The 27,675-nt window shown below is 43.3% G+C and overlaps 1 protein-coding gene and 1 long non-coding RNA gene across 3 annotated transcripts in view; both read right to left on the bottom strand.

The window, feature by feature from the left end:
- The window catches only part of LOC307206637, a 160,019-nt gene that overhangs the window by 47,215 nt on the left and 85,129 nt on the right, over window positions 1–27,675 (bottom strand). The gene's annotated exons all lie outside the window — the stretch shown is intronic.
- SLC44A1 (solute carrier family 44 member 1) overlaps window positions 1–27,675 on the bottom strand; it is an 83,186-nt gene that overhangs the window by 42,803 nt on the left and 12,708 nt on the right. For both annotated transcript variants that reach the window (XM_079959381.1, XM_079959382.1), the window contains exons 2-4: window positions 14,370–14,459; window positions 11,980–12,122; window positions 2,761–2,897 (exon numbers count right to left, since the gene is read on the bottom strand). In XM_079959381.1, coding sequence (XP_079815507.1) covers window positions 2,761–2,897; window positions 11,980–12,122; window positions 14,370–14,459 — 370 coding nt within the window. The remainder of the gene's footprint in view (window positions 1–2,760; window positions 2,898–11,979; window positions 12,123–14,369; window positions 14,460–27,675) is intronic.

The following is a 27,675-nucleotide window of genomic DNA, read 5'->3' as shown; positions in this document are numbered from 1 at the left end:
CTGGGAAAATCATGGCTTTAACTATACAGACCTTTGTTGGCAAGGTGATATCTCTGCTTTTTAAGATGCTGTCTAGGTTTGTCATTGCTTTTCTGCCAAGAAGCAGGCGTCTTTTAATTTCGTGACTGCTGCATATATATATATATATATGTATGTATGTATGTATGTATGTAGTAAGAACCAAAATCAATTTTTTAGAAGTCAACGTGACTACATATTTTTATATTCCAACACCACAGGGCAGAGAAAATCCTTCACTACTGTTGGTAACATAATAAATTAAGTGTTGAATGATTGGTTATGATTATAAGCTGTGGGAGATGAGAAACTTCTCAACTTGTCTTTTGTTAGCCCAGCTAATTGAAAATGCCTGTATTTAATAACTCCAGGTTTTCCTTTCTTATGCCTGTATTTAGTAACTCCAGGTTTTCAATCAGTCAAACTGCCACTACGGTGGCAGGAGAGACAGGTTTTATTGAAGGTGGGGAAGATGAAGGCATCCAGTTTTGCAGCTACAACCTAATATTTATATACCCTTTAATGATATTTCACCTCCGTTTCATTTTGCTGCAAACCTAATGCCCAACACTTCAAGGCACTGAATTGCTTCAGAAACAATGCTAAACCATGTTTTGGTGTTAATACCAAAAAAAGTCTTAAGTCTTGGGTTCACATGTGGCCTCCTTCCCTCATGTGCAGTGATTTCTGCACTTCCTTTGTAGTTCTTCACAAACCCTTGTTTTGTTATTTTCTCTGAAATGGAAAAAATGGTTTGTTTCAAGCCTGGTTTGTGGTCTTGGATTGTGGGCAAACAATGGTTTGCACAAACCATATTTGCCTGGTTTGAATGTAACTGCAAGCATGATTTGCTACTTAAACAGAAGTGAGGGAAGAAAACAGGGTATGCAAGGGAAGGAGAGAGAAGAGACTACTCAAGCACGGGCTTCCTTCATGTTGCACCAAAGCATAATGGCCCACAATTTATTGTACCTATCTATTAAGCAGAAAGTCTGTAAAAACTCAATTACAAACCCTAAACCAGAAATTTTCCCATTTCTACAAGGCAGTCAAAATGTTTCCAGTTAAATAAATCAGATTCCAAAGTATTTTAATTATGAAAACTTAACTAAGTCTCCCCTAACAATAATGTCCGTAAGAAATCTTTCAGTGATATTCCATTTTTCTTGATTACTTTATCAACACGTTCAATGCACCCAGTGGTTTGTCCCAACCCTCAGCGCTTGCATCTACTTTCTGGTACGCTTACTTCAAACACAAGCAGTTGCCCCCGCAAGGTCACACAAAGTGAAGAGAGATTAGTGTGTCTTTTCTGATAAAATCCAATGCCTTGGTTTAGGATTAACGTGCTAATGCTAATTTAAAAACCTGAGAGGGCTGGCAGAGGAGAGCAGAACTCTGAGGGAAGGGGAAGCTTTTTAAAATAAGAAGAGAAATGGGAATATCACATTATTAAAGAAGCATTTTTCAGCAAAATATTAATATTGTTCGTTTGTCACACAGAGTCAGAAATACTGGTTTTGGGCTAGCAGAACATGATTATTCTCACAGAGGCCTGGGCATCTCCTGAATCAGGGGAGACTATCATCATCATCATCATCATCTGTACACCTCCCTATTCCTGTAGATCTCAGAATGGTTCATAACATAAAAAAGATGCAGGAACTAGGGAGAGAGCCTGTTTGGGATAGGTTGTGTCCCCCTGAAGGAACAGGAATGTAGCCTGAGGATCTAACAGACCAGGGATGTCCAACAGGTTGATCACGATCTACTGGTGAGGTTTTGGGAAATCGCGGTCGATCGCTGGGTCCCTTTCCTTAGCATTGGTAAAATGGAATCTTGCATGATTTGCAGAATGGAAGATGGAGTACACTCAGTGAAGCTGTTTGTTTCCCCAGCCTAAAAATTAGGGCTTTCCTCCTCCCTAAAAAAAAGGTTAACAACTTTGAACCCCCCAAAAAACAGGGGTAGATCACTGCCAGTTTTTAATTCTGTAAGTAGATCGCAGTCTCTTGGTAGTTGGCCACCGCTCTAATAGGTAATCAGTGCCGTTCTATCAACACCAGTGTAATATGTGCACTTCTCACAAATGTCTCACAAAGCATCCTAGCAGCTGCATTTTGCACTAACTACAGCTTCCAAACCAGATACAAGGGTGGCCCCACATACAGTGCATTACAGTAGTCTGTAATCATGCACACACATTATAGCAGGAACTTAGAGAAGCAGAAAAACCTCTTCTTAGATAGTGGACCACTTTGTTTACTTTTTTTAAAAAAAACATGCTCTCTGATTAATTTATTCCATGAAAATTTCTATACTGCTGGCTTGTAAGAAACAACAACCAACCTTAGAGGGGTTTACAAAAAGATAAAGCAATAAAACTGACAAAAATTCACAACTGTACTTTAAAACATACAAAAGTTTTAAAGGGACAGTTAAAATACAGTGGAACCTCTATTTGCGACCATAATCCGTTCCGGAGGTCCGTCTGGAGGTCGAAACGGGTCGCTGGGAGAGGCGCCATTGTGCGCAGGTACGGGTGGCGATTGCCCGCTCCTGTGCATGCGCAAACGGCGGCAAACCCACCGGTTACTTCCGGGTTTGCCACGGTCACGACTTGCAATGACTGTAAGAAGAGGGGGTGGTAAGTAGAGGTTCGACTGTACTAAGACAGTTTTATAGCCCTCTATAATACTGAGCAGAAATAGAAACAGCACTGTTGTTGTTTTTTTGCCTTACCATTAATCTCTGCAAAATTCTGAACATCAGCCAGGGTTTTCAACTCCTTCCGTGGACATGCTGATACGCAAAGAGCGATGGACTTGATCTTCCGTTTCACCAGATCTACATTGCATGGCTCCAAAAAGAACACGTACCTTTAAGAAAACACACACACCGAAACATTCAGAATGGATCAAAAACAGACTTAAAAAGGATTTCTGTCTAGAGATATCCTACCAGTAAGGAAACTCCCAAATCGCTAAACAAACTTTCTTCATTTTAAAACTTGTAACCTTTCCCTTTCAGAAGTACGCTATTCACCCAGAATTTAGTAGTGGCTTCCCCCTGCCCCTTTTCCTTTCGAAATGGCACTAAAATCTTCATAAGATGAAGTGCAGCCCCTTCACAATGATGGCTGCATGTCTGGCTATATAAACCATCACCAAAAGGCAAAGAGATAATATATGGAAATAAGGCACTGTTGGCAACTTACATCTCATCTGCTAAAGTACACCATTATCTCTCATTCCTCCTTGGGCTCTCAGGGGGCAGTGGGATGTGTGTGGCATTTCTAGCTACATTTTAAAGGAACACCATACTTTAAAAGTTTATTTCTGGGCGTACCAATAGGATATTCAGCAAAAAAATCTGGCAGCCACACAACACCTGAAGCTGACCATAATTATTTCCTAAATGCTTTTCATTTTCCTGAGAATGGACTCAGCGAGTGCCAAGTTTAGAGAATGATTCACCAGATACTGTAGCAGGGAAGCTTGAAATGTGATACAGAAAAGTAGCAACTTGCTGCAATCGATTGTTCACAGTTACAGATTGATCTCTAGCACATTAAAGAGGATGCCGTCACACACAGCTCCATCTATCCTTTGTAATTGAAGTCACAATGTAAGCACTGAGTGTTTACTCCACATCAATGTCTTCAGGATGATCCTGGCCATCCCACCTCACCGCCCACCCACCCCTGTTAAAATACCAAGCAAAAGTCAATTAGTAAAATTATATTGGTAACTTGAAAGCAAAACAGAGATCCCAATGTGTTCCGATGGATAAGCATTACGGAAAACAGCTTCTTATTTTAAATAGATTTTCCACATGACTGATTTGTAATTCAATGGGTAACTTCAGCACATTTTCCCGAAAGATAACTTCGGGTACCCGATTCCCCCCACCCCCGACAATAGCTTAAATTAACTTATCTTAGAAAACTGTGTGATTTTCGTCGTTTAACAAGTTTTGTGAAACCAGCAGTAAGTGCCAGAACCCAATGTCAACTGGAATTCATTTGGATCTATAAAATAATGCATGCACTTTCCTCGAGAGAATAAATATGAACTGATAAAAGCTTGTAAACAAAGGCAGAATCTGTTTGCGCACTTTTTAAAAAGAAAATCACCAGAAGTGTGTTATTATAATATATGGTTTTATTTACACATATATACAATCTGGGCATAGGATGGAAGGACTTAGAGCATCAACACTCCAACAGATCTTGGCTCCCTTTGGTTTCCAGGGAGGCCTCTGAATCCTGAGAAAGTCAAGCTTCTACGTCTCCTTTTTTTTGTTTCCAGGTTCAGCTACACTCATTCCTGGCCTATTGTTCTCCTTCCTAGGATGAGTGGCACCTAGCCAGTTGAGGTGAGAAAAGGCACACTCCCGGAAACATTTCCAGTTGTCTCTATGGAAACACATTTGTTCTGCACCAACTTCTTCACACGTGCAGACAAGATGCTTAACAGATTTGGCCAGAGCCAAATGATCTTGAATTCCCTCTGCTACTACCATAGGCTCGGTTGGGATCCAGGGGCATTATCTAAACCAGAGGGGTCCAATGTGTGGCCCTCAAGGACTTCTTTGGTGGCCTTCAGCAGCATTTGACACCCACCCACACTTACACCCTGCAGCCCTCATGCTGGTTTCCCAAAGCCAGGGAAGCAAGGCGCTGGGCTTTGGGAAGGAGGCATGAAGGCTCCAAGAGGGTCCTAGAGTCCTCCCAGCTTCTTCCCAAAGTCTAGTTAGCACTTTCGCAGCATTGGGAAGGAGTTGGGAGGGCTCTAGGACCTCCTCACAGCCTCACACCTCCTTCTGAATGTCCCAGAGCAGGCATCCCCAAACTTGACGCTCCAGCTGTTTTGGGACTACAACTCCCATCATCCCTAGCTAACAGGACTAGTGGTCAGGGATGATGGGAATTGTGGTCCCAAAACAGCTGGAGGGCCGAGTTTGGGGATGCCTGCCCCAGAGCTTGCTTAAGACAGCTTTGGGAAGGTAGCATGAGGGCCGGGGAGGGGATGTCAATTTTGGGCCTCGTTACCTGCACCGCTGCAATGTGTAGCCCATGGGTTCCATGGCAAAGTGGCCCGCTTGGTATGAAAAGTTGGACCACCTTGTTAAACCAACCCCCAGTCCTATATCACTGCACCTGATCATTTATTTCCTTTGCTATTATAGTATCTGTCCCACAGTGAATATTCCCCAGCCAATCAACAGCCTGCACATTTCCTTTCACCTACAGACATGGCGCAATTTGATTGCAGAGGTTTCCTTTTAAAGCACAAATTTACTGTGCAGCATTTCGTTAAATATGTACAAGGCTAACCAAGATTTGGGGAAAGAGTTCTTTAGCTCCTTCACTTGTATTACGGTCATGCTACTGGGAAAGGATGCCTTATGCGCATACAAATCAGGAATCAAAAACTTTTCCACATTAACGATTTAAGAGCTTGCCTATTTTAAGTCGGGAACACGACTGCAGTGACCAAGTCCGTCTTGAATCTGAGCTTTAAGGTACATGCTCCCTAGGTTTTCCGATTTCATTGATTTTCTGCAATTCCTCTAGACAGCTCTATACTGTCAAATGAGCATAGCGCAGAAACACCAAACAGTTTGCTCGATTAGAGTCTCAGGACAATTCCAGAGGCAAGCGTGGTCATATAACGGCTGCTTTGCACACATCGCTAAGCCTTGATTTAGCATTACGCAGACAAGTCTCAGTCAGCATGAGTGAAGTGTGCGGCTTGCATGCATCTCCTCTTCTATCCTTCTGCATGGACAGGAAAAGATCTTCTGGGGAGTTACTTTCACAGAATCTTGGCTTAGTTTTATCTGCAAACCAGGAATACTGGTTGAAAACAAACACTAGTTAGCTGCTAAACAAGTCAATCTTAAACCACAGGTTTAAAAACTTGCTTCTTTAGCAGTTAACCATAGTTCCTTTTAAATTGGGATTCTTGGTTTGCATGTAAAACTAAGCCAAGATTCTTTGAAACTGAAAGTAAACTTGGCAAAACCAAGTTTTTAAATCACCAGATTAAAAAAATTGCTCATATTCTTAGATAAGAGGGGGTGAAGCTAAAAAATCAGGACTGTTGCCTAAAGCCACTTGATAACTTTGAACGGGGATTTTCCTAGCTCACAGGCCATCCATGGCACTCGTTGCTTCTGTGTTACACTAGCTCTCTTCGAAACAAATTGCATATCAGTTTCATATATTCTAGGGTATCTGAAGGGACAAGGAAGGCAATAGGGAACAGTCATTATGATCTCCCAGGGTACTGGAAGAGGAGATTGTCCAAAGCAGCCTTGCCTTAAATGTTGCTCTTCAGATGTTGTTGGAGTCCAATCCCCATCAATCCCTACCAGCCTGGAATGATGGGAGCTGTAGTTCAAAAACATCTGGAAGGCACCAAGTTGGTCCAAGAAGAAGAAGAAGAAGAAGAAGAGTTTGGATTTGATATCCCGCTTTATCACTACCCGAAGGAGTCTCAAAGTGGCTAACATTCTCCTTTCCCTTCCTCCCCCACAACAAACACTCTGTGAGGTGAGTGGGGCTGAGAGACTTCAGAGAAGTGTGACCAGCCCAAGGTCACCCAGCAGCTGCATGTGGAGGAGCGGAGACGCGAACCCGGTTCACCAGATTACGAGACTACCGCTCTTAACCACTACACCACACTGGCTCAAGGGATGGGGAGTTGGTCCAAGGGGGTGGGTGGGTTTAAGTTTAAAATGGAATTAGAAGGGTTCTCAGGCAGAAACCTTTTTCATTTATTTTTGAGAAGGAAAATAAGATTTCTGTGTTTCAAATTCACTAGATGTTCTGAATCATTACATTTTCTGAAATGGAAAAATTCTACCCATCGAACTATTTTACATCCAGGGATAGTGGGAAGCAAGTCAAGAAACTCGCAAAAAAGAAGAAGTTGTGGCCTTTTTGCTGCCTGTCTTCAGTTACACGTAATATTTCCATCTCTTTAAGAAATAAGCATTTTTCACATTCTGCCTTATATGGATGGAAAAGATGACATTTAAAAAAAACAGATTTTTAATAAACATTTGGACCAAAAAAGGAAGAATATGAAAAAAAAATCTGTACAATAAAAATCTTGCAATAAAACCATCTGCTACGTTAGCTGCTGAGCAGATGGATAACTTTTTGTGGCAATCTCAAGGAAATATATAGTGTATTAATTGCTAGTACTGTTTTATGGAGCACATTTTATTTCCTATAGGCCAAAAGGTTGTGTGTTCCATGGAAAGGTGATGACTGATATAAGGCATAAATAATTTGGTAAGAAGTGACTAGTACTTGTCTTTTGAGATGGGTCCCTGAATATAAATTAAACAAGCTCAGAGTAGGGAGCCTCTTTCGAGCTAGCTGACCTAACCGGAAGAGTCTGCGACCAGAAGGAGGAGGAGTATCAGGAAGAGTGGATTAAATTTAATCATTATTTAGTTAAATATGTTAAGTTAAATTAACTGAAAACAGCTTGCAGATACTTAATTGGCTTAAGATTTTATTTATGTTAAGTGATGAAATAATATGTTTAATTTCATAAAGTGAAGATTTAAGGATGTTAATGTTTAAGTTAAATTTTATAAGAATTGTGATTTGGGAAACCGTTAAAAGGATATGCAATGAAATTCAACCAAGGGGAAGTGGGGAAGTCACTTAACAAAGTTAATAAGGGAAATTTTTCAATAAGGCTATGATTTATGTTTGTTTGTCTCATGTGTTTGTTTGTTTATAATACTGTGGAAACCAATATTTTTTTTTTTGGAAAAAAACCCAAAAAAACAGAGTAGGGAGCCTCTAGTCCACAAGCAGAAAGTGACCCTCCAGATTTCTCCTGGTACTCACCCTAGGCCACGCCCCTCTCCCCAGTTCACACCCCCAGGCCACACCCCATTCTCAGGCCACACCCCCTAAAAAGCCCTGATCTGTGTCCCCCTCGGGGGCTTTTGTGTCAATGAGCTGGGATAATGTCTCCTGCTTACCTGCAGCTGCTGGGTGGGGTTGCATGGCTTTTGCATGGTTGGAAGGTAGCTGTGGCGATCACACAGGGCCCCCGGACGTTTGACGGCCTATTGACCCTGTGCCACGACTGTCATTGCTTTCTTCACTGCCACCAACCCGTTTCTCACGAGGACACACGGAGTCCAGTCAGTTGTTAACATTAACAAATAATCAAGCTTATTTTTATAGGCATGAACAAGCATATAGTTACAGGTTTTTTTTCTTGGCAGTTTCTTAATCTTAGTTCCTTAACTGTCCTATTCGTTCCTAACAACTTCAAACTGATTATCCCAACTAACTACCGTATTTTTTGCCCTATAGGATGCACCATCCCATAAGGCGCACCTAGTTTTTTTTTTTGGGGGGGGGGGAATAAAGGGGGAAAAAATTATTTCCCCCCCAGGTGCAGGGCTGGGGCGGGGGAAGCCCGAGCTTCCCCCGACCCCAGCCCCCAGAACAGGCAACTTTCCACAAGCCGTGGGAGTCCGACGCCGGGCTCCCACGTCTTGCGGAGAGCCACGCGAAGTCTGGGAGTGCTGAACGCAGCGTGCCCAGCCTTCAGCATGCAGGCAACTCTCTGCAAGCCGCGGGAGCCCGCCGCGGGCTCCCACGGCTTGCGGAGATCTGCGCAAAGCCTGGAGAGCGAGAGGGGTCAGTGCGCACCGACCCCTCTCACTCTCCAGGCTTCAGCGAATGCCTGCATTCGCCCCATAGGACGTACACACATTTCCCCTTCATTTTTGGAGGGGAAAAAGTGCGTCCTATGGGGCGAAAAATACGGTATCTATCTGACTCCACCTAACAATTCCTCTCACTTCCTCACAACACAACTCCACCAACCCACAGACTATTCCTCCCTCTTCCTTCTCCAACTCCCCACTCTCAACTGACTTCCACACAACTCCAACTCTCACTCTAACTCCTCCTATCAGTTTCCACTGGCCAATCACATCACACTCATTTTAACCCTTTCCTTATGACCCACCTAGGAGGCAAACGCCACAGTAGCCTACAGTACAAAGGTAAGAATTGCATCTGTTGCTCTCCCCATGTCTGGCTGCAGCCAGCGGTGGAGCTAGCCGCTCGGCTACCCGGAGCAGCCAGATGCCGTGCACTTGGGGGCGGGGCGATCTGCCCGGAGGGGGGGGGCGATCAGCGCGGCAGTGATCCACCCTGGGGGGATTTTGTCACCCCCCCCCCAGGGATGATACCTGGGGTGAACTGCCCCCACCTTGCTCTGCCCCTGGCTGTGGCTCCACCCACCACTGGCAATAAGCTCCCAGAAGGCTGTGCATAGGGAATAATAATAATAATAATTGTTATTTATACCCCGCCCATCTGGCTGGGCTTCCGCAGCCACTCTGGGCAGCTTCCAAAAAAAATATTAAAATACTGTAATACATCAAACATTAAAAGCTTCCATAAACAGGGCTGCTGTTTCCGAGCACAATTCAAAGTGTTGGTGCTGACCTTTAAAGCCCTAAATGGCCTTGGTCCAGTATATCTGAAGGAGCGTTTCCACCCCCATCGTTCTACCCAGACACTGAAGTCCAGCTCTGAGGGCCTTCTGGCGGTACCTTCACTGCGAGAAGCCAAGTTACAGGGAACCAGGCAGAGGGCCTTCTTGGTAGTGGCACCTGCCCTGTGGAACGCCCTCCCACCAGATGTCAAAGAGAACAACTACCAGACTTTTAGAATGAGACCCTCAGGGGGTCCCAATCTGTACTATCTAAGTCTCTTGTCTTAATCCCTGTCTGGGGTTCGCTGTGTACTTTCCTTGGGGAGAAATTCTGGGAGGCTAAAAACTGGAAAGTTCAAGCGCCTCAGACCAATGAAAACCCCATTTTGAAGACAGAGTCAAGAATCAGTTTCTTTGTAGCTTTTCGAAAAGTGGTAGTTTTTATTACTTCTGCACCGTTTGCTCCCTGTGTCTCGCTTTCAACATCTGAACTGCACACAGGGTAAAAGTCAGCATAGCCATATTGTCACTGCACTAAAACGTGACTGAAGTTGAAAAGGGGTTGAATTCTGTTACCACACATTATGCCACAACGAAAGGTAGCGCAAGAAGAAATTTCACAAAGTCATAGAGACAAATCTTGTTTCTTCCAAGCATCATTGCTTTCTGCATCAATGCCTGCATGGCTTCTATCAAATTTCATTTTCTCATTCACTGAATATATATTTTGCTTTTCAAAGGACTCTGAATTTTAGAGAAAGGAGGAAAGCCAAAAGACATGCCTAATAATGGAAACTGATAGAATCCAACTGAATTATAACCTATCTTTACCGTATATTGCATCCACACCTTTGACCTTCCCCATTATGCTGCTGCTGCTCCCTTATTCCTTTCATTTTGGGCGACTTTTGGCCAGCTAACAATGGCAAGCAGTTACAGGACTAAACAGGAAGGTACCATAGCATGGTTCTCTTTGACTGCAATTAATGCTGTCTTAGTGTGTCCAACAGTTTATATCCTTGTTACTTTACAGCATATCTAGAGCTAAAGCCCTGTATATGCACACACACTCAGTTCTAGTGACCGGCCTAGGTCCAATACCTATCCCTGTTCCTTTGCATCATCTCTATTGTTTGATTTTCAATAGGATGTCCTTCACATTTGCAATGGAAAGGACTTAGGTCGTTCTTAAGTATTGTTCCTCAAAGGTCCACATACATACACTTCAGCTATCTCAGAGCCCTTTAAATGTTCTTGAGCTACATAAACTCTGCCTTGCATCACATGACCCTGAAAATATATTCCAAGGCTCCCATAATACTAAAACAGCTAAGGGCTTTTCTACAGCACAAGCTCAAGCTGATTTGTTGTTGTTTAGTCATGTCCGACTCTTCCTGACTCCATGGACCAGAGCATGCCAGGCACTCCTGTCTTCCACTGCCTCCCGCAGTTTGGTCAGACTCATGCTGGGAGCTTCGAGAACAAGCTGATTAATGGTCTTTATCTATCCTCACTGAACTGTAGTCAGGTAAGCAACAGAGAATTCACTGCATTTTCAGCAATGATGTGGGTCTTCCAGAAAAGCTTGAATTAGAAAAGTTGCCTTTAGGTACTTTGCATCAGAAAATGTTCAATTTGGTTATATTGTCTAAACACCAAATCAGTTATTGCATATGTTACTATTATGAAAAGTCAATTTTTTGTTTTACAGCTCTTATTTTAGAAAAGTGTTGTTTGTTGTTCACATTGCTAAATTATTTTTAAATGGGGATATGTTCAATTTGCATCAGAAAATGTTTGTGATGTCCAAGAGAGTAATCTGATTTAGCATGCTTATTTTACATATATTTAGTAAAACCAAAGCCTCTGAAACTGCCTTACTTAATATCACATTTGCAACTGGTATCAATTCACTGTTACTAATGAACTTATGAACTTCACTGTTCATTCACCATTCACTGTTACTAATGAACTAACGAACTTCGCAGAAAAATTTCAACCCCATGCCACTACTTCACAGAAAACAATTCCTTTGGCGAAGACTAAACTGGCATATCACTAATATAAGTGCTAAAATGGTGTGTAGCATATATATTAATATGAATTCTCCACAACAGAACTGAATTACAAAAACATAATTTTGTAAGTAGTTCAGGAAACCCTGGAGAGGTACTAAGAACTCAGCACTATCTAAACACACAGAAGCATCAAAGGGATTCTAAATTGAAATTTCAGAGTACATGGTTCACAAGTATGAAAGCCAGGAACACATTAAAGATGCACAAGTACCCAGGTACAAGAAGTGTTCATGAGAAAGTGACCACTTGACATAAAACTATGGCGTCCACACTTACAGTAAGAAATGCATTAATGTTCTCCCTAATCTTGCCACCCACAGCCAAAATGAAAGAAAACTATATTCCATCAGTTAATGAAACAACTGTAGCAGTAATTGGACCCCATTACTCACTTCTTTTTTGTGAGGTCTAAGCCACTGTTGTCTATTCCATCTATTTTTATATTCTTCTGTCCACAGATATTTCCGTAACTATCATATCCTGAAACCAATCTTGCAGCTGCTCCGGTAGCTATTGAAAAGCCACAAATAAGACCCTGGGAAGAAATGAGATGAGAATGAAAGCTTTCCATGGCAAACTGTATTAAAAAGGACCATTCTTTTTAACAGCAGCTTTGTGATATGTTCCCCACAGAGATATATAAAACAAAAATTACTCCTATCTTGCTTTCATCCTTATTTCAGGATCTTTTAAAAAGGAAAAGTGCCCCCCCCAAAAAAAACCCTCTGTAGCATCATGCGAAGTATGAATATATACCAGTTACATAAAGGCGGTCAAATTAAAACTCTGTGTTGAGAGAGAGAATCTGATGCATAAGAAATCTAGATGCATCTTGCTCTGAGTTGTCACAAACTTCCTAAAATAGGTTTGTGAACTGCATGAGTTTTAAAAACAGGGCTGCTTTCAGAAGTTCAGGTAATGGTGGAGACCAGCAGTACACATTATAAGTCATATATAATATGGCTGGCTGTGACCCCTCCTTTCGGATAAACATCTTGCACTAGTGGTGCTCATGCCCTAGGGATTTTCAGGCTGGGCTACAGGCACATGATATGGGGCTGACCCATTGCACTCTATATGAGGCTAAGCTCCTGAAGGTACTACAGAAGCAGCAGCTAGTGCAGAATGCAGCTGCTGGCCTATTGACAGGTACAACAGGCAGAGAAATCATGTTATGCCGATTCTCAGCATTTGCTACCATTTAGCTTCTTGGTGCAATTCAAAGTGCTGGAGATTGTTCTTAAACCTCTAAACACTTTACATCTATTGATGGGGACCACCTCACTACTGGAAAGACTCTGTTCCACGTGCCTTCTATTAAAGGTAAAGGTAAAGGGACCCCTGACCATTAGGTCCAGTCGTGGCCGACTCTGGGGTTGCGGTGCTCATCTTGCTTTATTGGCCGAGGAAGCCAGCGTACAGCTTCCGAGTCATGTGGCCAGCATGACTGAGCCGCTTCTGGCGAACCAGAGCAGCACACGGAAACGCCATTTACCTTCCCGCCAGAGCGGTACCTATTTATCTACTTGCACTTTGACGTGCTTTCGAACTGCTAGGTTGGCAGGAGCAGGGACCGAGCAATGGGAGCTCACCCCGTTGCAGGGATTAGAACTGCCAACCTTCCGATCGGCAAGTCCTAGGCTCTGTGGTTTAACCCACAGCGCCACCCACGTCCCAGCCTTCTATCAGGAAGGGAAAAATGAAGAGTGATGAAAAGGAGTTTCCTCTGAGCCAGTGTTTCCCCAAACTTGGGTCTCCAGATGTTTTTGGACTACAACTCCCATCATCCCTAGCCATAGCTGTCAAATTTTCCCTTTTCTTGCGAGGAATCCTATTCGGAATAAGGGAATTCCCTTAAAAAAGGGAAGTGTTGACAGCTATGTCCCTAGCTAGGAGGACCAATGGTCAGGAATGATGGGAAATGTAGTAAAAAAACCCCAAACAGCTGGAGACCTAGATTTGGGAAACACTGCTCTATGTGATCACATGAGAACAACTGAAAAGTCTCTAGGACTCATCTGGCAATATTCTTGCACTGCTTTTGAGTGGAATCCAGCAGAATACTAAGGCACAAGGGTTTCCACTTGCACAGTGGAACATTGTCCCCCAACTACTGCCCCTGCACGCCCCAAAATTCTGTTCTTGGAGTTCCCTCAATGCTCTGGAGCAGATTTGGGAAGCCTGCAGGGCACAAATGGGGAGAGGAAGAAATTCTTGCACTGAGAAGTGAATACCGTAGTGTATTCCCCCAGGCTTTTAGCATTCAAGTGTTAACTTTGGCATGATGGTAAGGAGAGGGCAATTGTATTGCAATGGTGCTGGATGCAGTACTTAATTTCAGTATGTGGTTTTATTGTTGTATTTTAATGTATGCAACTGCCTTAAGGTCTTAAAGAAAGGCAGTCAAAAAGTTCTGAAAAATAAAAGCAAATTGTAGTTCAATGAAAGTTTGAGAATTTTTTTAAAAAAATAATTGTTGGTGCCAGCATGTTTTAAAGCAGTGTTCAGATAAGTAGGTCAGCATTCTACAATAAGAGGTGTGTTGGCAGAAGGGGAACTGTTGTGTAATTTCTAATGCACAAAATACACTGATCTCAGAGTTGTGTGGAAGCCAGTCACATTAGTATTTTATCACAGCCATTTAACATCACACACAAACACACACACACACACACACACACACACACACACACACAACCCTGTACCCTAAATAAAGGTTTCTACAAGGAGCCCCTTAAAAAAACGTCCTGCGCTGATTCCCCTTTAGAGCTGTGTTACTTACCATGCCGACACAAAAGAGAATGAACAGCAACAGCCATGGGATATCTGTGCAGCTGCGATCCTCCAGGGGCTTCCACTCTCGCTTGGAGCTCTAGTATTTTTGGACGGGACAAGGAGAAAAAGAGGATGGAGAAAAGAGAAAGGTTATGCAAGACTAGTCAGAGTCAGACTGTTCTGCGAAAAATAAAAAATGCAACTTAAATAATATTCTCAGACACCGAGTCTATCACTGGTTATTCTACTGCAGACCTCCTGTTGGGTGGGCTCCAACACTGCTAGGCTTCAACGTCCCAGAACAGCTGGAAATTAATTCCTATGCTTTTTATCACTGTCAGGAGCAGCAATAAAACCACCAGTGCAAATAGTTCAACAGCCGGACACTAATTCAGACATGCGTGTGTACCACCTGATGGGAATAAAAAACAGATTGTGAAGCTGTGCTAGAAATTATTTTTTTTACATCTGTTTTTGATCCCTTTTGTGAATCATTTGATCACACGGCATCTGATCATCAACAAAATGTAACTGTCTGATCTGCAAATGTTCTTTTTACACATGGTACAATAAGCATGTCAGTGATCAATCAGAAGCACTGCATTAGTAGTGAAACCCTAATGTATTTATTCTTGTATAAATATTCAATGTGAACACAGCCATGGACCTACATTAATTTTCAAACACATATACATCAATTCTTCGATGCATGAAAACTAATGTCAAGGCTATACCATCATCAAACTCGCATTCTGAAACATGTGACCTGGGCAAGATTTTTGTGCAAGATAAATACCCTACCATCTCATACACCCTTAGGTAGAACTTCCAATATTTCACCATTGTGCTTTTAAAAAGAGCAGAATTGAATTTGGTGGGAAGTTATCTAGTCAAGGCACTCCAGCAAGAACCTACCAAAAGAGCAAAGGGAAAAGAAGGCAGGGGTGAAAGACATCGTTTCTGTATCCCTGGCTGGAGCAGAAAATGGGAAACCAGCCTGGTCAATCAAGACATTAGTAATTTCAGCATCCCTCCGCAGCCTCTGTACATACAGTAATCTTCTTTACAAGAGGGATAAACAAATAAGCTATTCACAAACTCCTCAGTCTGAACACTACAGGCAGGATTAGCTGCAATAGAGACAAAAAGAGACATACAACTAATAAAAGGAATCGTTTTTCATTGCTGAAGATGAGGACGGGGTGCTTTTGCAATTTTTGGTGAGCAGGAACAAAGGAGGCCAAAGCTTAAAGGGGTGAGATTGAAAACAATCCACACTATTTAGATTGGGCCACTTGATGATTTTAAGGTATTATCTTTAACAGCAAAATGAAATTAAGAAGGTATAATAAGACAAGATAATACTCAAACTTGTCTGAATCTGTGGCAGGTGCTCAATGAATGCAAAGCTACTGTTTCTGGTAGCTAGAATTTCTCCATTAAGGCTCATTTAGATTTATAGTCAACTGTATCAGGCTCTAGACAAGTAGCAATACTTCATCCACCATCACAAAGCAAGGGATCATTATTATTGTACTACAAATGGAGAAACTGAGTTTTTAGTGACCACACTCCAGATGCAAAGGTCGCACCAACCAGCCATTTTGTTTGAACTGCATTTTAAATTCTTCTGACAACTCAAATGTTTCCTCTTTGCTTCCTCCTAAGCAACACTCACAACGAAGTTCTAAACTATTTATTAAAACATGCTTCGGGGACATAAGTAATGGGAGCACTTCAAAGGAACCCCAAATGATAAGCATGTTCATAATTTGCACATCCAGATCAACTAGCAAAGAGTCAATAGGTGAGCTGGAATTCAAACTCCAGACCCGTTTCAATTAATCACAAGCACTTTATCCTCCTGCCCAGAGACCTGCTAGCTAACAAGCTCCTTAAGAGGCTTTCATTTTCATGACCACCTGTCTTCTATTTATCCATGCATGCCATGTGCACATACATCCACACACACACTAAAATCCTTTACTAATTGGAGAACCACATGCTAGATGTAAGCCAAATGAAAAGTGTGCATACAGATTATAGCTAAGTTGTCAAGAGGTTTTATTAAAAACTGACATTTCTTACCCCACATATTTTCCTGACGCTGTTTCTTTACCAGCAGACGCTGCTTGTGCAAGATCCTCTGATCAGCAGGTGCTGACAGAATGGGGGCGAGGAAAGGAGAAGGCAAGCTCCTTCCCCAGTCATGGTGGCAGCTGACAGCGCCAGGGGATGTGTAGTAGAAGGACTAATTTCTCTCTCGGTGTTAAGGAAAGAGGTAGTCCAGCTAGCTCCAGGTCTGTAAATGTAAACGTGCAAATCCTACTCCAACCAGTGCGTGCTAATTCTTAATATATACTCATACAATGCACCTGACAAAGCTGGCCTCAATGTGAACTCCAGCAATAGCCTATTACACTAGATTTATGCCGAGTGAACTTCAGCTTGCTCTGCTCTGCTGACTGTACCCTGGGCAATAAGCCACGGCATTTTGCAAAGCAGTTTCAAAAGCATGACTCTGAAAAAGCAAATGCTATTTGATTCATTTTTTCCTTCTTATTCTGTACACAGCCATTTCATGTTGTCCATGATTCCTTCTGTCCAATTACCAGCTCCGCCACTTTTCTTTTTCTAGAAAAAGAGGTGCTGGAACTCACCATGAACTCTGCTCCTGTTCTCTTATAATGGCAATGGTGCACACCTGAGAGGTGCCAGAACTGAGTTCCAGTGAGTTCTGGCTGAAAAGAAGCCCTGACTCCATCATTGTTTTCGGCAAGCTGATCCCCTATCCCCAAAGTTCTTCTGTAACTGCTTAAATAAAATAATCGTAGGTTTTTTTCCAGTTTACCCCTATCTCCATTCTGCCCTCTATTGTTTCCCTTGTGTCTATATTTAGATTATAAGCCCCCCAGAGGAAGGGACTTGTCAAACCTGTTCTTTGTAAAGTGCAGCCTTTGGGATCAGAGCCACTCCACATTTTTCTGTGTGTTACAAGATGCGGTGCTGCAATCAGAAAGGCTTCAGGTGGCCTGAGCAGAGGAGACAGGCAGGTGTAGAATTTGTAATACATGGGCAGACCAAGAGGAAAAGAGCAGATCTAAAACTAGCAGAAGTGGAGCAGGGTTGGCTCTTCATCACCCGCCTTAAAGATTCAGGAGGATTCTGGCTAGCAATGTCTGCTGCCCAGCTTAAAATGCTGAAGTTCTCTTCACATACTATGGCACAATGGCACAGGCAATAGGGAACAAGAATATGGTCCACAGGGCTCCTGGCTTCTTGGAACACCATTGCATTTAAGACTGGGCAACTTTCTCAGCCCACATCTTCCATCTACCGCATTTTTCGCTCTATAGGACACACGTTTTCCCCTCCAAAAATTAAGGAGAAATGTGTGTGCGTCCTATGGAGCGAATGCAGGCTCTTTGGCTTCAGCGATAGCAACGCGAAGCCGGGAGAGCAAGACTCTCCTGGCTTCAGCGAAAGGAACCTGAAGCCTCCAGAGCGCAGCAGGAACTCGCGCTGCGCTCCGGAGGCTTCGGGTTCCTTTTGCTGAAGCCAGGAGAGCAAGACTCACCTAGCTTCAGCAGAGAGGGAGAGCTGCGCAGCGCCCCTTCAGTGAAGCGGGAGGAGAAATGGAAGGGGCTCCATTTCTCCTGCTGCTTCGCTGAAGGGGCGCTGAGCAGAGAGGGGGAGATTTTTTTTTCTTGTTCTCCCCCTCTAAAACAAGGTGCGTCCTATAGAGCGAAAAATACAGTATTTCCTTGGTTCAGAAGTGAGTGCCATTGTTTATGCAGTATAAACAGCACTACTCAGCCACAGAGGGGAGGTATCATCATGCTCGGGGGGGGGGGGGGTGACAGGGGAGAAGACAACACCCATGTTTGCAGGAAGTAGCAAAACACATTTAGGGGAACAAAGCCTAAGGAAGTGGGAGAACCCAAAACAGCCTAACAGAGTGTGCTCAGTGGGGATGTGAAACTAACTATTGGGCGCGGGTGAGGTGGAAAGCCAGTCAGGAGAAGGGATGGAATAGTGTATCATGGAGAAGGGTATAGCCAGGGGTGCCAACTTGAATATAATATTCAATGCATGCACACCATTTGAATGGCAATGCCCATCAACTTGGGGTGGGGGGGCAGCCCTCTCAAATATTTTATTGGGAGGACCGAAGGGACCTCGACCCCTATGAATTGGCTCCTATGGGCATAGCTAAGCAGCTACAACAATGAACATATTCTCACTGAAACCCCACCTGTTTATAACCCGAGTACTATAGAAGCTTAATATTTAGGTTTTAGCCATTTTTGAACCTATCTTCTGCACTATTCTTTGTGTTGAATGTTGCCACTGTACATTCAACACTGTGCTGACCTTTAAAACCCTAAACAGCCTCAGTCCTGTATACCTGAAGGAGCGTCTCCACCCCCATCGTTCAGCCCAGACAATGAGATGCAGCGCCGAGGGCCTTCTGGCGGTTCCCTCATTGTGAGAAGTGAGGTTACAGGGAACCAGACAGAGGGCCTTCTCAATAGTAGCGCCCACCCTATGGAACACCCTCCCTTCAGATGTGAAGGAAATAAGCAACTATCCTATCTTTAAAAGACATCTGAAGGCAGCCCTGTTCAGGGATTTTTTAAATATTTAACGCTGTACTGTTTTTAACACTTGATTGGGAGCCGCCCAGAGTGGCCGGGGAAACTCAGCCAGATGGGCGGGGTATAAATAATAAATTATTATTATTATTATTATTATTATTATTATTATTATTATTCACTGCTATTCTCTGTATCTGAAGCCATTTAGTTTTCTGAAAAGAAAGAACCTTACGAACACCTCACCAGGAGGTAAGTTTTCATGGGCTAGCATCCACTTATCATATGCATGAAGTGTAATGCTTGGCTGACAGGAATATATCCAAATGAGCGTAAGGGGTGTGTGGAATGCGATAGCTGAAGTTAAATGGAAATGAAATGTAAAACTGCGGCAGTTCAAGCTGAGCTTAAACATAAGCAAAATAAGCTCAGTGACCCTTCACAACAGGAAACTATTGTCTCTGTTGAGATCCCAGTAAAGATAATTGAAATCACGTTGCAATTCAGCAGTTTCATGATGGGGTTTCCTTTTCACACTCCTTTTGTTCCGTCAGTAACAATTGCAGTAGGCTTAAATGTCCTAATACTACTGGTTTCTATTGCCATTTCCAATGTCAGGTTTGTGTCCATTTATTCTTTTGCACACAGCCTGGCGAGTTGCAACGAGCCCAGCTACTGCCCTGGAAACTGACTGATCTGCGAAGTCTCGCAACATTCCTACTAAAAAAAAGGAGCGTTTGGAAATTCATATGGCAATTCCTCCAAAGGAAGAAAGCAATAACAATAAGGCTTTCCATTCTCTTGTGCATTCCACCTGCAAATGCAATCATGTAATAGGATTTTTTTAAAGCCAATGAATGGAAAAGCTGGAAAGGGATTTGGGAGTTCAAGCAATCGCTCGCAGTTACCCCTGCGTAATCCGCTTCATTGCTTGGTCCATTGAGAACAGCTCACTTTCAAAGGGGGGGGGGAAATAGGTGTGGTTCTAACAGGTGGTTGAAAGGTCACATGGATGAATTAAATCCACACCCATGATTTTCAACGTTGCGTCACATTAAGCCTTATTGCTACACGCCCCCCTGCACTTGCATGATTAAGACTGCAGATAACCCTGCTAATCCAAGCTATTTAACCACTATTCCCTTTACTCCCCGAGACATCAGAAGTGCTGAAATGAAATCGTGTGTGCAATAAACACAAAAATACTTCCCGGCTTAAAACTATGCTCATTCCAGCAATTTTAATATTTCATTTATGAACAACACATCGTTTTAATCCAAGTATTATTATTACACGCTCTGCAGCAGTTCATTTTGCCCTTTCGTTACTGAAGCACCATAAAGCCGCAGCTGACAAGCCTGGCCAGCTGCCCAAAGTGATTTCAGCCTCTCCTCTCAGCACAGACCAGAATAAGCACTACAGTTTGCCCTGCCAGTTACCACAGTGAAACGGTTTCCCTTCAAAAGGACCCACGCATGGGGTGGGGTGAACATTTCGTTATGGCCTGGAGATGCAGGGGGAGAAACCCACTACCCAGACCCCACAAAGTGTGCCTATTTTCCAGTCCCAGATTTACAGAAGCCGTCCGGGTCTCTCATTTTCATTGGAGAAATGTTGGAGGGTATGGAGTTATGAAACCCCAAGCTATCTGAAGGCAGCCCTGTATAGGAAATGATTTTTTTAAAAAATGTTTAGGTTTTTTTTAATATGTTGGAAGCTGCCCAGAGTGGTTGGGGCAACCCAGTCAGATACGTGGGGTATAAATAGTAAAAATATTGCTGTTGTTGTTAAATAAGTAAAGGTAAAGGGACCCCTGACTATTAGGTCCAGTAGTGACCAACTCTGGGGTTACAGCGCTCATCTCGCTTTATTGGCTGAGGGAGCCAGCATTTGTCCGCAGACAGCTTCCAGGTCATGTGGCCAGCATGACCAAGCTGCTTCCGGCGAACCAGAGCAGCGCACGGAAATGCTGTTTACCTCCCCACTGGAGCGGTACCTATTTATCTACTTGCACTTTGTTGTGCTTTCGAACTGCTAGGTTGGCAGGAGCATGGACCGAGCAACAGGAGCTCACCCCGTCACGGGGATTCGAACCGCCGACCTTCTGATCGGCAAGTCCTAGGCTCTGTGGTTTAACCCACAGCGCCACCCACGTCCCGTTGTTATTAAATAGGACATCTCTATTTTCATTGGAGAAATGTTGGAGGGTGTGCATTACCATGAGGGGGGAAACTGAGGTTATATTGTATAACATGCTTGATGATGATGGAAACTTTCCCCCTGTATATATGTACTTCCAGGCAAAATTTCATGAGATTTGCTCGACCCAATCAGAAGCAGCATTAGACCATAGCAAGCAGCATTCTAAAACAGAAGCTTGTTAGCCCGGACAATAGAACTGAGAGTGTGTGCATATACAGGACTTTAGCCCTGGATATGCTGTAAACAAGGATATATACTGTTGGACACATTGAGACAGCATTAATTGCAGTCAAAGAGAACCATGCTATGGTACCTTCCTGTTTAGTCCTATAACTGCTTGCCACTGTTAGCTGGCCAAAATTCACCCAAAATGAAAAGAACAAGGGAGCAGTGACTGTAAAATGGGGGAATGCAATATATGGTAAATATAGGTTATAATTCAGTTGGCTTCTATCAGTTTCCCTTATTAGGAATGTCTTTTGGCTGCCATATCTAACTATAAACACAACTAAGGCAGTCAGAAACATAAGTGGGCTAAACAAAGGAAACAAAATGTAGCTAAACACCACCAATCGATCCTCTAGTTTTTCAAAACAGACAAAGCTTTCTGTAGTCTGGCTCAGGCAATATAGTAACTAGGGAAGTAGATGAACAAAAACAGTATGTAAACGATTCCAGTGTAGGGACCGTGTCTATGGCAACTGATGAGGAAGCAAAGTTGCCAGATAAAATGCCAATTATATATATATATATATATGTCTCTCTCTCTCTCTCTCTCTCTCTCTCTCTCTGTGTGTGTGTGTGTGTGTGTGTGTGTGTGTGTAATAGCACCATAAGCAATGTTAACATATGATTTTACAATGAAAAGATCTAGAAAAATAAAGCTTTAAAACCGTCTTTGTGTGTGTCCCAGTCAGCATGGCCAATGATTCAAGGATGGCAAGATTTGTAGCCCAAAATTTCTGAAGGGCACCAAACTGGAGAAAGTTGCTGCAGAATCATTCGTCTCATTCCCACTGATACTTTTTTTTAATACAGCCATGCAGGAGCACGGAAATACAGGTGCTCACTGAAATTGCTTGTGAGCACCTGTGGTGCCTGGAGGAAAGACAGGTGACTGCAATAACCCATTTGATACACTGAACATTGCTATCACAGTGGCAAAAACATGCTGGGGGAGCCACAAGAGACATCAGCAGCAGTCCAGGTGTGAAAGTGCCATCCTATTATGATGACTCTTCTGTCTGCTGCTTGATATGGCCCAGAGGTTCAGAAGCAGAGCAGCGTGTGAAACATCTGGAAATTGGGCCAGGGGAGACCTGAAAACACCGTTTCCCTTGTGACTCTTGCATCTGCTGCCAACAGCTGTAAACCTCATAACCGGCAGCCCAGGTGAGGAATCCCTGCCCCGTGAGAGACATGAACTTCTATTTTCATCATTGCTAAATGTTGTAAGCCACTTTGAGAACTTCTGTAATTATACGAGATATAAGTATTTAAAATAAAATATGAATGAAGTGTGAAACTGAAACTCTTTCTAGTGGGTTCTTAATCTTAATGCCTCTCTACCTTTCTCTGCTGAATGCCAAGATCATACACCAGCCGCACATGCAGACACATTTCTTTATTCCAGACACACTCTTGTGACTGATGTATTCCCCATTCTCCAGAGTTTTAAGAGCAGTGTGAACTGCATTTTAGCCACTAGATTTACAGTAGGATTACTTGTCTTTGTTCTCAGCAAATGTATCCGAAACAGGAATGGTTCTTATGCAAAAGGAAAGGAAAAGGAAAATAGCAACATGGTTCTCAGCACAGATGCTTGCTCTCACAGTTATTATGCACACTGGAATATATAGCACAAAGTGTGCCAATATATTTTTAGTTTTCCTTTTATTTGTTTTCCTCTGATAAACACCTGGGGCAAGTCAGAAGGAGAGCATACAGGGCAAAGTTCTTAAAACATCACTTTGAAAGTTGCGTGTTCTCAAGTTATACAAGGTAAGAATCATTCTCATCATCAACGAAAGCAAAGGACTTATTGGCCCCCAAATGTAGATACGACAGGGGAATAAAATAGACTAGCAGCAAAATTACTGAAACTGCATAGTAAAGAACGGAGATAGGATTTTGGATAACCATTACTGTAGCCAAAGTGCTGCTAATGTTTTCCCCCCTCCCTGCAAAGACTCAAGAATTGTGTCCCAAATATGCATGAAGGACAGAAGTCAGTGTGGAAATCAGAAGAATTAGTGGGACACACATAGGAAGAAGGGAAAAAAACATTGGGTGGAACAGAATATAAACAACTTTTAACAGCAAGTAACATTTAGATGATAAATAAGGAGGGCTGTCAAAGTTTAAATATAATACAAGCATGTTTTGTGGTAGGGTAGTTTCTGGGGGAAAAGTCATTTTCTTCAAGAATTAGCCTTGGATTCTTCAAACAGTGAACATAACTGAGAAAGAAGATAACAATACGTGTGTATAAAATGCCTTTTCCATTAATACCTTTGTAGACCGACCTCCCCTTCCTTTGAAAGAGTGAAAATTTTCCTTATATTCTAAGAGTACTCTCTAGCTGTTCAAGAATCCAGAAATTACTATGCAACTGACTGCAATAATTCCCCAAAGAATTAGCCTTTTCAGTAACACAGAATGGATTGGAGCAAAACCAAATGCACTGGAAAGAAGACTGACAAGGCAAACTAAGATTTCTACACCCAGGGTTCCCAAAGTTCTGCTGTCCCGTGGGAAACGTTACTAGAAAAGACAGACACTTTATACACTGAACCTTTCCTCACGGTCCCAAGCAATCTGAAGAAACATGTTCCAGTAAAAGAAAAAAGAAAAAAGGCCGATGCTTCAGAATAATACAAAAGCACAACAGTTTTATCAACTAGACCAGAAATTTGGACTCAGACTGCCTTTTAGTAACCCAACACTGGAGCTAAAGCGCAAAAATGCAAAAATCTCAGGTAGGAGATTAGATAACAGTAGCAAGGCTGTATGACTCAAACACTGATAGACACAAAATGAAGGCATAATAAGCAGTGATCCAAGCGCAGTAACACAAAATGCCCTAGAGTTGAGCCTTCTCAGTACATGAGGCTCAAATTGAGGAGGGGGGTGTGCATTCTAGGTGTGCCTTTTCCACCCCTGAACATGGCCGGCCCACTCATGAGACAAGGTGAGGTGACCACCTCAGGCAGTGGGATCCACAGGGGCATAGATCCAGCCACCAAGAAAAACATTGCCTGCTGCTGCCGCCGCTGCCACCGCAATGGCAGCAACAGCTGTGGTGTGTCCTTGGGGGCCTCCTCTTCAGCAGCGCCCCCCCAATGCCGCCTCTACAATGGCCTCTTGGCAAATAGGAGGCACCGCTGGTCTCCTCCCATCCTTGTTCCTGATGCAGATCTTTATTCCCCCCCCCCCCTTCTTTCCTTGGCCAGAAGAAGCAGGAAGCATTTTGTGGTTTGTCTCAGCTGCCCAAACGCCCCTGAACTTCCCCCACTGAGTGAGGTGGTCTGAAAGGGGCTCCTTAGCTCCTTCAGGGGAAAGCATGCAAAAGTCTCTGCGCAATGAGGAATTCTGTTATTGCAGAATGCCCTATTGCAGAGAGGCTTCCAAGCAGATTTAGACAGACACACTTAGAAGATCCCTTCCGATCATCCCACGCTAAAAGGGAAGGTGGAATAGGTGGGGGCACCCTCCCCCCTTGTGGCGTTCCCATGGAGCCCCCGTTCGTCTCATGGGCTACTGACCCGTACACCACTAATCCGCTGCCACCAACCAGGTCCTCCCTGGTAAATCACTTCAGTCTCAGTCAGGTTCTCAAATAAGAGTGTAGTTTATTTCAGACACAAACAAACTTTAACTGCATTCCAAACGTTGTTACTCTTTACCTTCTTAGTCTTGTTTTATCCTGTCTCTCTCTCTCTTCTACGCCCTCACACAAGAACCCACTGCACTGTCTCTCTATTTCCAACTGCCTGCCAACTGCTTTTCCAACTGCCTTTCCCAACCAACCCACCCACTAAAACCAACAAACTAACCACCAACAACTAACTCAAACCTTGGGCTAAGCCCTTTTATATACGGGAAGGCTCTGCCTCCGGCTTTCCTATTGGTTTACATATTAACTCTTTCTCTCTCCCTGTACAGACATTTTTCAAACGAACGGGCAAATGCCACACCCTCTTCTCTAGTTTGAGCCCTCACATGCCAAATTTCGCTCTGAGGGAAAGGGAACTGGCAACTGTGCATTCATAGTGCAACTGCCACGTACAATGAGTTTATGCAAGACTCACATTACGTACGTGGCATACTGCCTGCAATTTGAACACTGCCTGCAATTTGAACACAACCTCCTGCATGCCTTTTAAAACTTTGGTCTTTATCGCTTCACTCCAGTATGGGAATCTTCAAGCAGTCATTAAAAAAAAACAAAAAAAAACCCGGACTTGTGAACTTCAGGAAAGTTGCCTTCTCCCTTGGCTCACAGCAACATCCCACTATTTTTAAAAAGGGGGTTGTTTTTTATGGTTCCCCAATGACTCCACACTTCCTCCTCACACAGAAAACTCAGGAACTTAATATATGGCTATTTTGTCGGGACACACAGAAGGAAGCATGCAGTTGCTTCCTAAATTCACTGAACTCTGGGGCGTGCTGTAAAATATCCAATATGTTCCATCAAGGACAGTCTTGTTCTTTGATGGGCAATGCAAATCACGCCAGGGTGTTTTTCTCCAAATGTTTTCTCAAGGAAGAAGAAGAAAAAAACCTCGGTACTTTCAGCTGTTTAGATCACTCCACTATTGATCAAAGAAACGTTCATTCTTTATGAGTTTTAGCTGAAGTTAACAAGATAAGTACTATCCTGAGGCAGTGCTTCAGAGGCACAAGGAATCATTAGGTGACGAATCTGAAAAGTTGTGCATGCTTTGTATTGTCATGTAATTCATGCCATGCAGAGATGCTAAGCAACCTCCAATATTTCAAAGCACTAAAAGGAGTGCATTATTACTACAGAGCATTACACGTATACATCTGAGAGTTCCCTTGCTCTGTACACTACTTTTGGAAATGCTTGGCATCATTTAAGTGGAATTTTGAGAGTATGACCTTGCACTTAAGGGATGTATTATTAATGGTGATAATGAGACTGGGGAAGCGTGTTTACAATCGAGTTGCCTATTTCCATCCGTTACTGTCATGCTCACCCTGTGCCTCGATATACCACCTGCTTGTCAGCCCCTCGGCTGAGTCAATCACATTATCATGTTCTCACCAGGTTAGTGCATCCAATTGCAGGCATGACAAATTATGACTGTCTTTATCAATTTGGAAGGAAATGGCATTCAAGCCATCCTCAAAGCACGGAAACGTGCAGTTCAGGTAACCTTAATGAAACAATAACAGCATACTTCTGCACTGTGACTTTCAGAAATCAGAGCGGGGCAGGGGAGAGATGGAAGGGCAGTTAAAGGGACCCCTGACCATTAGGTCCAGTCGTGGCCGACTCTGGGGTTGTGGCGCTCATCTCACTTTATTGGCCAAGGGAGCTGGCGTACAGCTTCCGGGTCATGTGGCCAGCATGACTAAGCCGCTTCTGGTGAACCAGAGCAGCGCACGTAAACACCGTTTACCTTCCCGCTGGAGCGGTACCTATTTATCTACTTGCACTTTGACATGCTTTCGAACTGCTAGGTTGGCAGGAGGAAGGGCAGTTATATCATTGTAAAAGAGCTCTAGCCTGAAAAATTAAGCCAGTATTAAGTAATTTTAATTCATTCAGGAGCAGATATCTCCCTATTGATGATTCAAAACAATCTCTTTTATTTGCAAGGAAGGAAGTAGAAACTGGATCCAACAGAGCTTTGAGCATGACCCAAGTGTAAAGGTAAAGGATGCCTGGATGGTTAAGTCCAGTCAAAGGCGACTACGGGGTTGCGGCGCTCATCTCGCTTTCAGGTCGAGGGTGCCGGCGTTTGTCCACAGACAGCTTTCCAGGTCATATGGTAAGCATGACTAAACCGCTTCTGGCACAATGGAACGCCATAACGGAAACCAGAGCGCACAGAAACACCGTTTACCTTCCCACCGCAGCAGTACCTATTTATCTACTTGCACTGGTGTGCTTTCTAACTGCTAGGTTGGCAGAAGCTGGAACAGGGCAACAGGAGCTCACCCCGTCGCAGGAATTCAAACCGCCAACCTTCTGATCAGTAAGCCCAAGTGTAGATAAGCTTCCCCATTCAGTTCAAGAGCTGAGGAATAATCAGTGTACACATCTGCTCACATAAGGATCAACTCACTTCCACAAAGAGGCTTAGTATCCCTTCTCCCTATCAGCCTAGATAGCTTAGTTGGTTAGAGCAGCCATAGGCAACCTTGGCCCTCCAGATGCTTTGGGACTCCCATCATCCCTGACCACTGGTCCTGTTAGCTAGGGATGATGGGAGTTGTAGTCCCAAAACATCTGGAGAGCTGAGGTTGCCTATGCCTGGGTTA

This window comes from Podarcis cretensis, assembly GCF_951804945.1.
Source record: "Podarcis cretensis genome assembly, chromosome: 17".
Classification (NCBI taxonomy): Eukaryota; Metazoa; Chordata; class Lepidosauria; order Squamata; family Lacertidae; genus Podarcis; species Podarcis cretensis.
This window is presented reverse-complemented; position numbering and strand designations above follow the sequence as displayed.